The sequence below is a fragment of the Marmota marmota genome, unplaced genomic scaffold, assembly GCF_001458135.2.
Source record: "Marmota marmota marmota unplaced genomic scaffold, marMar, whole genome shotgun sequence".
NCBI classification, from domain to species: domain Eukaryota; kingdom Metazoa; phylum Chordata; class Mammalia; order Rodentia; family Sciuridae; genus Marmota; species Marmota marmota.
The window spans coordinates 25,543,127-25,557,401 of NW_026000240.1; the positions used below are offsets into that span (position 1 = coordinate 25,543,127).

Genomic DNA, 14,275 nt, shown 5'->3' on the forward strand with positions numbered 1-14,275 from the left:
CTGAGAATCAAATCCAGTGCCTCACACATGCTAGATAAGCACTCTACCCCTGAGCCACAACTCCAGCCCTAGTCTACAGTTTGTAAAGTGGTACACTAAGGAATGTTCTTACAATTACATAAGACTCTAGAGACGATAACTGTGAACAGTCCAAAGCATCAGAACAGAAATCTCTAGAAAGACTGTCCCTGAGCCACAGGCAAGATGGGTTTTAAGAAAGGACATTTTCAGAAACAAGTTTTCAAATAATGCCACAGTACCCCTTAGGGACCATTCACCTGCCTCCGTAAATCCATAAGGAAGCGGGGAAGAGCAGTGTGAGGGTTGGGTGAGAATGCCAGGGCCTTGCGACCCTGAGGCCCTCTGAGCCTGGGCTGGAAAGGCTGGTTAGCAACAGCTCAACTGTTAAGTACTTCAAAGTCAAAGGATCACAAAGACTTAAATACAGAAGTACCTGGGAGAGGTCTTCTCTAGATGACAGACTTTACTGTATGATTACGGGAATGTCCATTTGAGGGTCTTAATCAAAATCCTGTGTTACTCTTTTAAAAAACTGTCAATTCAAATTCCTTCTGGATCTTACTCAGAGGCTGGCTATGTTTGATTATTTTGTGCCTCAGAAAGTTCTCTAATCTTTCTGCTGTCTATTATTACCTAAGAAGTTTTTTAGACAGATGTTTTCGGAGGTATGATCATCTTTTCTTAGATGGACTTAGACTGGGTAACTCACACCTTTTTTTCTTTTAATGGGCTGAAGTGTAAGAAGTGGTGAAAACTTATATATACCATACAAATTTGGGGGAGAAAGCACTGACTTGTCTATAGCAATGCAGGGAGGGCCCACACACCCCTCATTACATCTTGGTGAGGCCTCTCTCAGCAATCTAGATCATCCCAGAGACAATGTTAAGAAGAACAGTTTTCACTTCTTAACAATTATGAGAGAAAACCCTCAGAAAATGACCTGGTTATCAGCCAGAAGAGGTGGGTTTACAGCCCTCCATATAAGGTGGCATCTATGGAGGGGAGCAGAGGTGCCAAACCTCAAGCAAAAGTTCAAATCCAGCCTGTGACATGTGGCCGGCCTGGACTTGCCTTTGGTGTTACACTTATCTGACCAGCATTGGGGTTGTGGTTATTCAAGGGCTTGCCCTCTTTGACCTATAGGACAACAAGCTCCAAGGAGGCAAAAGCCCAGCCTGCTCTTGTGTTCCAGAGTCAGGAATAGCCATTCACTGGCAGCAGTTACTAAGTACTTTGTCCCTTCAGCAGAGAAAACAGGCTGCAGCAGAAACACAGTGCAATGTGTTCTGCATGCTATGGCGCACAGAAGGGGTTCCTAGCATAGCCTGGGTCAAGGCAGGAGAGTGGGTCAGACAAGATGTTTTGGAAGAGGTGACAAGCTGATCCAGTTTTGAAGGATGAAAGGCCCTGTCTAGGCACTCTCTTTCTTTGCTCTCAGGACACTACATGCCTGGGTCTCAAGTCTACCCCGTTGGTTTTTCCTATGCTCTTTTACTGGAAGTTTCTCATCTTCCCCTAACTGTTGTAGGGCCCCAAAGCTTGGTTGTTGGCACTCTTTTCTTCTCTCCCTCTTTTAGTCTAGTTAGATGACTCATCCAGCTCCCTTTAAACACCATCCAAATTTATATCCCTGTTCTTATCTCCCCTGAGTACCTTAGATACCTAATGGGTCTCTTAAAGTTGGCTCATCCCAACAAAAACTCGATTCTCTCTACCCCAACTCACTCTCCGAGGTTCCACACCACTGTCGTAAACTGCACCTCAATCCAGTTGCTCAGGCTACTGGCATTTTCCTTTCCTCTTTTTCATTAATACCTTCCACCAAGTCCAGTTGGCTCTGTCTTCAGATTAAATTCTGAATCCAACACCTTCTCAATACTTCACCAGGACCATTGTTGTTTCTTACTTAGGTTATTGCAACAGACTTCAACTGGTCTCCCTCCTTCCCTTCTGCCTACTAAAGATGATTCTGTACATAGCCACCAGAGTGATCTTTTAAAAATCAAAATTATTTAATGCCTCTTCTGCTCAGCACTCTCCAATAACCTCCAAATTCTGAATAAAAAGTCAAAATTCTTACCTACAAGGCTCTTTGTGATCTGGCTCCTTCCACCTACGTTTATGCTCCCCCTCATTATTTTCCTCCAACCCTACTGGTTTTCTTGCTGCTCTCTGGAAATGCCAAGTTTACCTGGCATTTGAACCCACCATGCCCTGTGCCTGGAATATTCTCCCTCTAAACATCTGTCTAGCAGATACCTTCATTCCATCCAGTTCTCTGATCAAATATCACATCCTCTGAGAGAGATTTACTGACTAACCAGTATGATAACCAACTTTCTTTAATCTCCGTTCCCTTATCTTTGCTTTGTTCTTCTTCATGGTACCTGCCATTACCCAACTGAACTTACATTCATTTGTTGATTATCTGTCTTTTATAGTAGAATGTAAGTTCCATGAGCAAGGATTTCACCAAATTTATTCACCATACATCTCCAATGCCTAAAACAGTGAGGGGAGTGAGTGCAGGGTAGGTATTAAAAAAAAAAGAGAGAGAATGAATGGGGACTTGGAGGGAAGGGACCCAGGGTGGCAAAACAGATAAGAGAGTTTGTGAATGCCTGAAGTGTGATACTGAAAGCAGGCAGGTAAGGCTGGAGTATAGGGTGGTATGGTGGAGGTGGGATAGGCAGAACCAATTCACAAGGAGCTGAAGGGCTTTTGAGCTCTGCTCAGGTGTCTGGAGAAGGACAGCTGATGTTCCCTCCTGCTGCTACACACAGAAGTAAGCTGGCACATGAAGTCTGCTATCAGGGAGTGTACACAGCTAGGAAGAGTATTTCTGACTATTTTGAGGTTAGCTGGATGTATGGTTGTAACTCCTACCCTTCCTGGGGAATGGCAAGCTCTCTGAGGACAGGGACTACTTAGTGGTCACTGCTGATTCCCAGCAGCAGGGGTAGGCTAGGCTAGATTACAAGGCTCAGTGATCTGATTTCAGTGATCTAATCAACGTTTTCAATAGTTGTCTTTCTGCTTTCCAAAAGGCTACATGCATTTCTATTCTAATGATCTTAGGAAGTAAGGGAATGGCCTCTGGATCTTAGATACCAACTAAGATGATGCAGACTCAACATTAATTCAGGGTGAGAGTCTTTAATAATTTGGTAATTACTAGTTTATACCTCACTCAAATGTCACAGTTGACTCAGAAAATTAAAAACGAAATTCTAAGAATCTAAAAGATCTTAAAAGTTTGGCCATGTGAATTACTAAGCAATTCAAACCATTTCATAAAAGATTTGACTCCAAAGTAGCTCAAATAGAGGCCCCTTTCATGTTGATACTCACTTGTCACAAAGGTTGGAATCTGGTGACTGGCTCAGTTTGTGTAGAATATCTACAATGCCCATGTCTCGTAATTTATCTTGGCGTTCTTGTGAACCTAAAAGATTAAAGCTACCAGGTTACTGGGAAAATGATGCAGACAGCTGTTCTCCTTCAGCCTTACTGGGACCCTTCACTCCTCAACCTTTTGCCTCTTATCCACCACCCTCCTGCAATGTACCTGGATCCTCTCATGCTTGGACTCTCAGCCTAAGTGGTCTCTGTACCTCTTGTCCCTCCTTCCTGCAGTCCACCCCATATTCTGCTGCTGGACTAATTTTCCCACAGACTATTAAGATCAAGATCAGATTCTTTCAGTCTGGTACAAGGTCCTCTGTCATTGGCCCCAAGCTCTGATGCTTTTCTAGGACATTGCCACAGCACTGGGGAGGACAGTCTCTTCCTATTCCTAAGAGACCTTGTTTTCCCCTCCTTCTATTGTTTTCTGCCCTTTTCCTTCCTCCCTGCACTTCTTGCCTTTCAGCACAACTGGCAGTTCCAATTTCATACCACTCTGTTCCACCTTCCAACTAGACCAAGACTTTGAGGCCTGGATTTTTCTCTTGGAATTCAAATATTACATGGTATGGAGACCTGTGGGTTAAATCCAGTTTTGCCTCCTACCACTTCTGGATACAAGTGCTAAGTATAACAATCCCTCTGGAATCTTTCCTCCCCACTGAAAAATCTACACTGATGCACTGAAGAGCCTACATTGAGGCACCATACCCTCTAGACCCAGTGAACCAGAATCTCTATGGCCAAAGCCCAGAAACTTGCCTTCTAAAAGTTTCTCGGTGATTCTAATGCAGCCAGCCTAGCACTGAGATCCAGTGCTCTTCTCCATACCTTGGCTGTATACTGGAACAACCTGTTAGCTTTAAGAACTACTTGTACCTAGACCCACCCCCAGAGATTTTAATGGAACTGGTCTTTTGCAAAAATCCCCAGGTGACTCTAATATATGGAGAACCTTTGATCACTACCCCTAGCCACCTTACTGTAAGACTATATCTCACCAGTATATCCTCTTCTCTGTCATGCTTATCTGCCAGTAGTCCTTAAATGTGCTTCCTATGCTTACAACAGAAGGCCATCCTCTTATCCACTCTTCTCTCACCTTCTTCAAGTGCCTCTTATATCCTTCTTATCAGCTCTCCCAAGGGCAAGGACTGTCACTCACTCCTCACCCCTAGTAATTCGGTATAGTGCTGGCTCCAATAGTGTTGGCTCAGGTCAGCTGACTCAGGCTAGTCCCACTGACTCTCCTACTGGGGTGCCTCTGTAGGGTGGTGAGGGCCAGTTAGGCCAATGAGTAGGGCCCCTGCCTAAAATCTCAGGGGAACTTTCTGCTTTCCCTGTGCCATACTTTTATCTTCCCATACTTTTCTTCAGGAAAACATCTCACCAGACTCTTACCTTCCTCTTCATTCCATATGAGGTTCGATATACAAAACATAGCAGCAAGCTGCAGTTTGACATGTGAATGACCCTAGTAATATAGAAAAGGATTAAAAATGGAGGTGATCTCATTTCTGATCATTTTTTTTTGAGTAACATGTCATAGGTGATAATTAAATTACTCCTATTTCTGTAGAAGGATCAAAAAGACTAGATCCAATCTCTACTTTATCAAATGTATCAACTATCATTGAGCAGCCTTCTATCTTCTAACACATAATTCTTGTTTACTTTTGTTTATATACTAAAAGTACAACTATTTCTGGTTAAGTTGGATCATTTATCCATATAGAGTGCTTTTTCCTAAGTGAAAGAGGACTCATGAGTAAAAGAATCTTTTTTTTTTTTTTTGGTACCGCGGATTGAACTCAGGGGCACTGGACCACTGAGCCACATCCCCAGCCCTATTTTCTATTTTACTTAGAGACAAGGGCTCACTGAGTTACTTAGTGCCTTGCTTTTGCTAAGGCTGGCTTTGAACTTTCGACCCTCCTGCCTCTGCCTCCCGAGCCACTGGGATTACAGGCATGTGCCACCACGCCCAGCATAAAACAATCTTACAGGTTATTTACCTAGTGGTCAATTAAAAAAAAAAAAAAAGCTAGCATATTTAAATAATTCATGCATAACTAATGGACTACCAATTACATAATATTCTTAATGGTTTCTTGAAGGTCAAGACAGATTTATCTCCTAAGTAGGACTGTACCTCTACCAAGAAGAAAAAGAATTGGACATGGCTTCCTCTGTTAGAATTCTATGCTTTGTGCTTCATCTTCTACCTGGCAACAGTTTTTAAGAGATGTCCAGTTTGAGCTCCATTAAGACCAAACAGAATAAAACTTACCATCTGCTCACAGCCTCAGGCCATCAATGGGTAAACTGAATAAATGAACTTGCATATACTATAAAATGCATTTACTATTTATAAGTTCATTAATCATTCAATAAAACTAGAGGGCAGGAACTTAATTTAGATGGTGCAGAGAACATTTTTTTGAAAGAGGCAACATTTTAACAGAGATTTAAAGAAGGAAGGTGCCAGATGTGTAAAAATCAAGAGGCTAGGGTTTCCAAGAACAATAGTTCCTGAAAAGATCTGAGGTAAGAAGATGTATATTCAGAGAAGGAGGCATGGCCAAATTGTGGGCCCTTTAAGACCAGAGCAGGGACTCTGGATTTCATTCTGAGTTCAAAGCTCTTATAGGATTTGTACAATGGAGGGACAAGATCTTATTTACACTTTTAGAAAATCACTTTGGCTGATGGGACTGAAGTAACAAAGCAGAAGATCCTGGAGGCTACTATGATTATGTAGTCAATCAGTCATAATATACTATGGCTTAGACCAGAAAGGGTCAGTGGTGATGGAAAGATATGAACAGATTCAAGATTAGTTTTGAAGGAAGAATTCATGGGACTTGGCAATAAATTAGATGAGTGAAGGTAAGAGCTAAAGAAATTAAGATAGACTCCCAGGTTTTGGCAATGGGGTAGATGGCAAAGCTACTAAACTAAATGGTAAAGACCAGGAGGTGAGACACGTAAATCTAAGCGAGATAGCTAAGAATTCATTTTTGAATACCAAACTTGAGAGGCTATCAGACAGTCACATAAAAATACTGAGTAGACAGGGAGATATGAGTCTAGAGTTCTGAAGAGAGGTCGAGGTTGGGGGCAGATACTTAGAAATCATCAGCATAGAAATGACAGTACAAGCCACAGGGTGGACAAGATTCCCCATGCCAATTGTTCTTAACTCTTTATGTAAGAACCACTCAGGGAACTTTTAAAAATCTGATGACCAGGCTATACTTCAGACCTTTTATATCAGAATCTTGGGAGAAGCAAGGCTATAGTCTCTGAAAGCTCCCCAGGAAATTATGTTGTATAGCCAAGGCTGTGAATCAGTGATTCAGGAAAGCTTGTAGAAGAAGGCGGCCCAGGCAAGAGGATCAAGAGAAGGTCATGGAAGCCAAGACAAAGAGATTTTCTGGAGGAAGAAACAGCAATGCTGAAGTCTGCTGTAAGTGGGGTAAGAAGTGGAGAGAAAGCACCGTTTGGATTTGGCATCACAGAGATCACTGGTGACCCTGACTAGAACAGTTTCAGGTGATGGGGATGGAGGCCAGATGAATTAGGTTAGAGAATGAACTTTGAGGTAAGGAGGGAGAAAGCATGTGCAGAAGATGCTTTTAAGAAATGTAACTTCAAACAGAAGCAGAGAGGTAGGTGTATGCAAGGTTAAGGGAAACTTTCTTTGCTTTTTGTTTTTGTAGTGAGGATTGAACTCAAGGATTCTTACATGCTAGGCAAGCACTCCTCTGCTGATGGAAGGACTGTCAAGAGATGAAAGCTACTATGTGGAAAGATCAGGGAACTCCTGGTTGAAGCAGGAGGTTTTCACTCAAGTTTACTGAGCTTATATGAAAGGCCAGGTACTACAAGGTGCTGGATACAGAACTGTGAACAAACTGATGTGTCCTTAATGTCATGGAGTTTATGCCTGGTAGAGGAGAGGCTCAGGTGGCACACTCACTATATCTGAGCTGAATGCTGTAAAGGCAAGAAACAGAATGCAGGAACACAGAATAAGAGAGGAAGGGTCAGTTCACCTTAGGTCTGAAGAGTGAGAAGGAGTGGGAAAAAAGTGTTCCAGGAAGAGAAGCCAGTATGTGTGACGATCCTCAGGCAGGCAAGAGCATGGCCTTGCCGAGGAAATGAAAGAAGAGAGCAAGGCAATGAGCGGGGGATGAGGAGGGGTTAAATTTGCAGTACATGATGGGCGGTCATAAGCGAGTATGGATTTGACTTCAAGGTGTACAAAGAGCCTCAAAAAATTTTAGCTTCTATTCTCTTAATAAAGCAAAAAACTAGGTCATCACTAAGAGTAATGGGGAGAGAAGAAATGAAGTTTAAAGAATGAGGAGAGGGTAAGAACCTATTCTTGTTTGTGGAGAATGGGGGTACCAAACTGCTTGAGAGTCACTGAAGGAAACCCAGTGAGGCTGAGTGCCCAGGTGGATTTTGTGAAGTGGATCAATCAATCAGCTTGTTCTGTCCTTCCTCTGCAATTGTTAACCGTGTGGTGACCAAGAGGAGGCAGGTTCCTCTGTGGTTAGAATTCAGTTAGGATATGTTGAAAATGAAAAGAGGAGGACAGATTTTAGCCATGGGTGATGAAATGACGTAGGGCATGGCCACAGCAGTAGGTGGCATGCTATTTGGAAGCAAACGGGTTGAGAAATTAAGGTGCCAAGGAAGCACCTTAGTTCCATGGGACTGAAGCCTTGAGAAGGGAGACAGAATTGGGGCACTGAGAGAAAGCCAAGAGCCCCCAGCTTCACTGGGTAAGGAGGCAATCAGTAGATGAGTGGAGTGGGGATTGGGGTGGTAGATGTTAGTATCTCCAATGGCACAAGCTTCAAGGAGTTAGTGTTTTCCACCCTTTTGGATGGAAGAGTACCCTGAATCTGTCACAATAATTTATTCTTCTTAGAAAATTCCTGCAACAACACTACAATCCCTGCCTTCCAATGCTGCAGTTTTGGGGGACAAGGGCTTACCATGTAATATTTGATTTTCTGCAGGATGTCATCATTAGTCATAATAAGTTCTTTTGCTGTTGTCCCATCTGCTATGTTGGCTAGGATGCAGAGCGTCTGAAAAAGAACAAAGACCCAGAAATCAAGAATCCTCTGAGGCTCCCAGTCTCTCAAGAGTTTGGGCAATTTCTCACCTGAAGGTACATGTATTCTCACAGGTTCCATTATCAATGGCCCTGATTTCTCAACTCCTGACACTGCCAACAAAAGTAACCACCCCCAACCTGAGTCTACTTTAGGCAAAAACACATCAAACACTCCTAGGGTTTCTTGCTGAGCATTAAGCTGGGTAAAGTCATGTCATATAGGTCATACTATAGTACCACAAAAGGAAAAAAGAAAAAGTATTTTATTATTATTTTTTGTCTTGGAAAGCTCATTTCTGAGAGAAGCTCTTGTGATTAACCCACAGATTTCTTCAAAGTGCATTCAGTTTGGTGAATACTTCATTAGTGTTGTCCCCCTCCCTTCCCCAAGCCTCCACCTGCAACTTGCTCCCAAGCTAACAACCTCTGGGTGAAAGCCTAGACTATGTCCACCAGCTACACTGACCATGTGCAATTAGAACCTCTTAACTTTTTTTGACCCCTGTTAGAAGAACAGAAAAGGAAGCAAAATGTGTGAAGGAATGAAGTCCAGATTGACCTGCTGTGCAGACTGGAGGAAGCCCGTACCCACTGGTTCAATGGGACAATGGGACATCTAGAGGACAACCACTGCACTGCCTGGAGTTTCTTCTCAGAAGAAGAGATTGCTCTTGTCTGCTGGTCCTTTTTGATAGCTAAACCAGCAGATGGCAAGGGTTAAGGTAAAGGAGATAGGGCTATGGTAGGGGTAATAAGCTGGTGCCAGACTTAGTAACAGATTTACTGAACATCTATCATGGAGCTGCCTTCTGCAAGGCATGAAGCTGAGACAGGAATAAGATACACTCCTCGACTTGGAAACTGTGACATGAGGAATTACATTTCACTGTGGTATGATTAAAGTAGAACAGAGAACCAAAAAGCCTGAAGAGCAAGGGCCTGAATCCTGCAAGGGCCAGGAGGCTTCCTGGAGGAAGTGACACTGACCCCTCCTGCAGTACAGTCAGCAATTGCTCCGGTAGGTTGAGTGGTGAAGTGGGGGAGAGACTAATAATTATCTCAAATTCTAACTTTTTTCTTTGCAAGACTTCAGTTTATTATGCCATTGAGATTGTTTATTTTTTTCTTTTTTTACTCAGGCCTAAACCCTCAAATATACTAAAGGGTATGTAGTTTTATTCATCTAGATTAATACAGTGTAGTAACTAGATTTTTAGGGAGTGAACCCTGAGTTGTGAACTAGGAAAAGGGTGCCTCTAGGAAACAAGAGACGGAAGAAATACAATTTAGAATCATTCATACATATGTATGTATATAAATAAAATAAGGATATAATTTTATATATATATAAATAAATAAAATAAGGAATATATATATTTACATATATTCCTAAGCGGACACTGGGGGACTAGCTAGGTAATGATGAGGAGAATCTGATCTTTCCCACAAGTTAGGGAAGATGTCAGATTTAAGAGTGATCTTTATTTACCAGAAGAGGCAGTGAGCTGGATTTAGCCCACAGGCCACAGTTTGCTAATCCCTAGTCTGTTTCATTGATTTCTAATTGTTCATATTAGTGGACATACACACATGTGTATTTTTTTTTAATCTCTGCTGTTCGGTATATTGAATTGATTTGGCCCTAGAACTAATTGAACTTTTTAACATTTGGTTTTATCTCCACAGAAATGTTTATAGTATGCTTTCCATGGGTCTATTCTAACACTCCAAAAAGAGGAATCAATCACTTATCTTGCTGCCCTAGTCTATTTTGAGGTATCTCCCTATAAATGTCATTCTTTCCAATGAATCTAAATGTATTCTCCTTTCCCCAGGGGCACCTTGGTCACGAAACCTTTTAGAATTCCTATCCATGGTCAGGGTCATTTCCATTATTTCTTTTTCTGCTTTAGCTAATTCATAGGATTGAAATGGGGAGAAAATTGAGAAGAAGAAAGATTCTTCCATGTTCCCTTTGCACCCTCAGCCAGGCTCTACTTCTGTCCCTGCTGCTGGCTCTTCTTTTCCTGTTGGTTTTAGCCTGGCAGAGCCTCCTTCATGAAGACAGGTGATTTATTTACCACTGCCTGTTCTAGTAAATAAAGTTTTTCTGAAGAGGCCATGAATATTCACTTACATATTATCTTTAGTTACTTTCAGGATAGAACAGCATGGGTAAAGGGTTACTATAGAGATTGTACAGCATTATAGAAACTTGTAATACCAAAGCTCACTCAAGAATAAAGAACTTGAACAGTCCTGTTCCTACTAAAGAACTGAATGTGTAGCTAAACATCTTTTCACAAAAGAAACACCATGTCTACAAGGCTTCACTGAAGTTTCGACCAACATTTTAAAAAAAGAATACCAATTCTCTACAAATTCTCAAGGAAGATTGGAGAACATCCCCACCTTGTTTCCTAGAGCCAGCATTATCTCAATACCAAAACCAGATAAACACATTACAAGAAAACTATCCATTAGTATTTCTCAGAATGTAGAAGTATATGATCTGTATATGAAAACCTATAAAATATTGCTATAAAGAATTTAAAAAAAACCTAACTAATTGGGAAGATAGTGTGTATTCGATGATTGGAAGACTCAATATTGTCACTTTTTCCCAAACTGATCTATTGGATGTCATTACAAATAAAATTCAAGTTGACTTTTTCGGGTTAAAAATAAGGACACAATTATTAAATACAGTAAAATTCACTTTTTGGTTTGATTTCTACCTGATAAATGTATAAAATCTTATAACTCTCACCACAATCAGCATTAAGCATGCAGAATGGTCTTCTGTCTCCCTCCCCACTTGCCCTATGTTATCCCTTTACAGTCCCTTACTCCTCCCTTAAGTCTGGGATATGTTTGTTCTCTCTTCTATGACTTTGTCTTCTGCAGACTCATAGAAATAGAAGCATAGAGAATGCTTCTTTTTAAATTGGGCTTCTTTCATGTAGCATAAGGCACTTAAGATTCATCCATGTTGTTGAATGCATCAACAGTTTGTCTTTCTTTATTGCTGACTGGTATCCCACAGTGTATTCACTGCCCAGTTAAGGGACATCTGGCTTGTTTCTAGGTTGTGGTGATTACCAAAATAGTTGTTATAAACTTTTTTTGTTGTTCATATGCAAGTTTTTGTGTGAATATAGGTTTTTGCTTTATGTGAACACATGCTTAGGAATGGGATTGTTGGGTTTATGGTAAGTAAAGTTGGCACTCCATTTCTATGGATTCCACATCCATTGATTCAACCAACCATGGATGGAAAATATTTAAAAAAAAATGTGTTCATACTGAACATGTACAGGCTTTTTCTGGTCATTATTTTTTAAAAAATGATGATTATTTATATAACCTTTATATTACATTAGATATTATAAGTAGTCAGAGATGATTTCAAGTATACAGGAGGATATGCCTCGGTTATATGCAAATATTATGCCAATTTATGTACTGATCTGGAGGGTCTGTAGATTTTGGTATACCTAGGTGTTCTGGAACCAATCCCCCACAGACACTGAGGGATAACTGTATATCTTCAATCTTAAAAGACACTGCAAAACCCAAAGTGTATCATCTGCATTGCCATTTGATGTACTATCAGTTTTAAAATATTTTTAACCAATCTAAAAGAGTGTACTGATATTTTATCATGGAGTGTCTGTTAATATTGTTCACTTGGCTTTTTTATTTGGTTGGTTTTTTGCTTATTATTTTGAGAGCTCTTTATATATTCTGGATAAAAGTCACTGTGTCCAATGTGTCCATAAGACATAGGATTATTCACAAATATTTCCTTCAGGTGGATGCTTTGTCATTTCATTCTCTTACAGTGCATTTCAAAAATAGTTTTACATTCTGATGAAGACCAGTTTTCCCTTTTGGATATTTATACTATCATATCTAAGAACCCTTTGCCTAATCTTTCAAAGATTTTCTCTATGCCTTTTCTGTTATGCCTATGAATAAATTTTCATCTAAGTTGTGAGATATAATCCAAGTTAAATTTTTTGGCAAAATATTTTGTCAAAAATTGTTACAGCACCATTTGTTGAAAATGGTGCTTTCACATGTTTGTCAGTAATCAATTGCCATATATGTGTGGGCCTATTTCTGGACTCTAATCTGTTGTATTAATGTGCTACCTATTTGCTGATGGCATACTGTCTTGATTACTCTATTTCATAGTAGATATTCTAGCATTTACATTTATATTAATGTTTATAAGAGATATGCTGGGATTTTTATTAAGATAATGTTGAATCAGTAAATCTCCTTGGGAGAATTTTAACATAATATTCTCTAAATGGTTAAAATGTTAAATGGAATTTTAACATAGTATTCTCTATTTATTGGATTTCTTTCATTATCAGAGTTTTGTCATTTTCAGTGTACAGATCCTTCTGAAATTTATACCAAAGCATTTCATTTTTTTCTGAGCTACTATTAAATGGCACTGTTTCCACTTCTAATTGTTCAGTGCTTATATGTAAAAATAAAATCAATTTTTCTATTTTGTGACCTGTTTATTAACTTATTTATTAGCTCTAGATTTTTGGGGGTGGGAGGGTACCAGGAATTGAACTCAGGGGCACTTAACCACTGAGGAACATCCCCAGCCCTATTTTGTATTTCATTTACAGACAGGGTCTCACTGAGTTGCTCAGCACATCACTTTTTTAAAAAAATATTTATTTTTTAGTTTTAGGTGGACACAATATCTTTATTTTATTTTTATGTGGTGCTGAGGATTGAACCCAGTGCCTCACGCATGGTAAGTAAGCACTCTACCTCTGAACCACAACCCCAGCCCCAGCATGTCACTTTTGCTGAGGCTGGCTCTGAACTCGCAATCCTCTTGCCTCAGCCTCCTAAACTGCTGGGATTATAGGCATGCGCCACCACGCCCATCAGTTCTAGATTTTTATGATGAATCTATGGCACTTTCTATTTATGTTGTCTGGGAATAGTTTTGCTTCTTCCTTTCCAATCTGTATATCTTTTTTTCTTGACTTACTATACTTGGTAGATATAACAGTATAATGTTGAACTGGATTGGGACAGATGAACATTCTTGTCTAGTTCCTCTTTTTTTAAAGAGAGTGATAGATATGTTCACCATCTTGGTTATGGTGATGGTTTCATGGGTATTTACACACATACAAACTTATCACTGCAACATACCGAACATCAATTAGGCCTAGATTAAAAAATTATTCATTAGATATTTTTGAGAAGCATTAAACTCCCAGCTAAGGACTAGGCAGTTTAAGCATTCCATACTTGTCTACTTCTGGATCATCTCCAAAATCTGTATGAGAGTGTCATCTGTTTCTTACAAAAAAACCCCACTGTTGTTGGTCTTTTTGTTTGTCCTCATCTAAATCTCACCTAGCCTTCCTGCCTTGCTTTACTTTTCAAGTTAGGGAAATTCTATCCAGGTGAGCTATCTTTCCTAGACAAAATCTATTCCACTGGTCTCCCAATAGAATAGTTTCTTCTGAACAATGTATTTCCTGTTAATAAGATTTCCAGTAATGAATTTCATCTCATTTCACTTCAGTGATGCTTTGGAGATTAATTTTAAGAAAAAAATCGGGGGCTGGGGTTGTAGTTTAGTTGGTAGAGTGCCTGCCTTGAATGTATAAGGCCCTGGGTTCAATCCCCAGCGCTGCCAAGAAAAAAAAAATTGATTGGCCT

The 14,275-nt window shown here is 40.2% G+C and overlaps 2 protein-coding genes across 5 annotated transcripts in view; one reads left to right on the forward strand and one right to left on the reverse strand.

The window, feature by feature from the left end:
• The window catches only part of Nme9 (NME/NM23 family member 9), a 43,170-nt gene that overhangs the window by 26,886 nt on the left and 2,009 nt on the right, over positions 1-14,275 (forward strand). The window lies entirely within an intron of this gene.
• The window catches only part of Armc8 (armadillo repeat containing 8), a 99,174-nt gene that overhangs the window by 1,591 nt on the left and 83,308 nt on the right, over positions 1-14,275 (reverse strand). For all 4 annotated transcript variants that reach the window (XM_015487006.2, XM_048794101.1, XM_048794100.1 and 1 more), the window contains 3 exons: positions 8,439-8,534; positions 4,831-4,903; positions 3,376-3,469 (listed from right to left, as the gene is read on the reverse strand). In XM_015487006.2, coding sequence (XP_015342492.1) covers positions 3,376-3,469; positions 4,831-4,903; positions 8,439-8,534 — 263 coding nt within the window. The remainder of the gene's footprint in view (positions 1-3,375; positions 3,470-4,830; positions 4,904-8,438; positions 8,535-14,275) is intronic.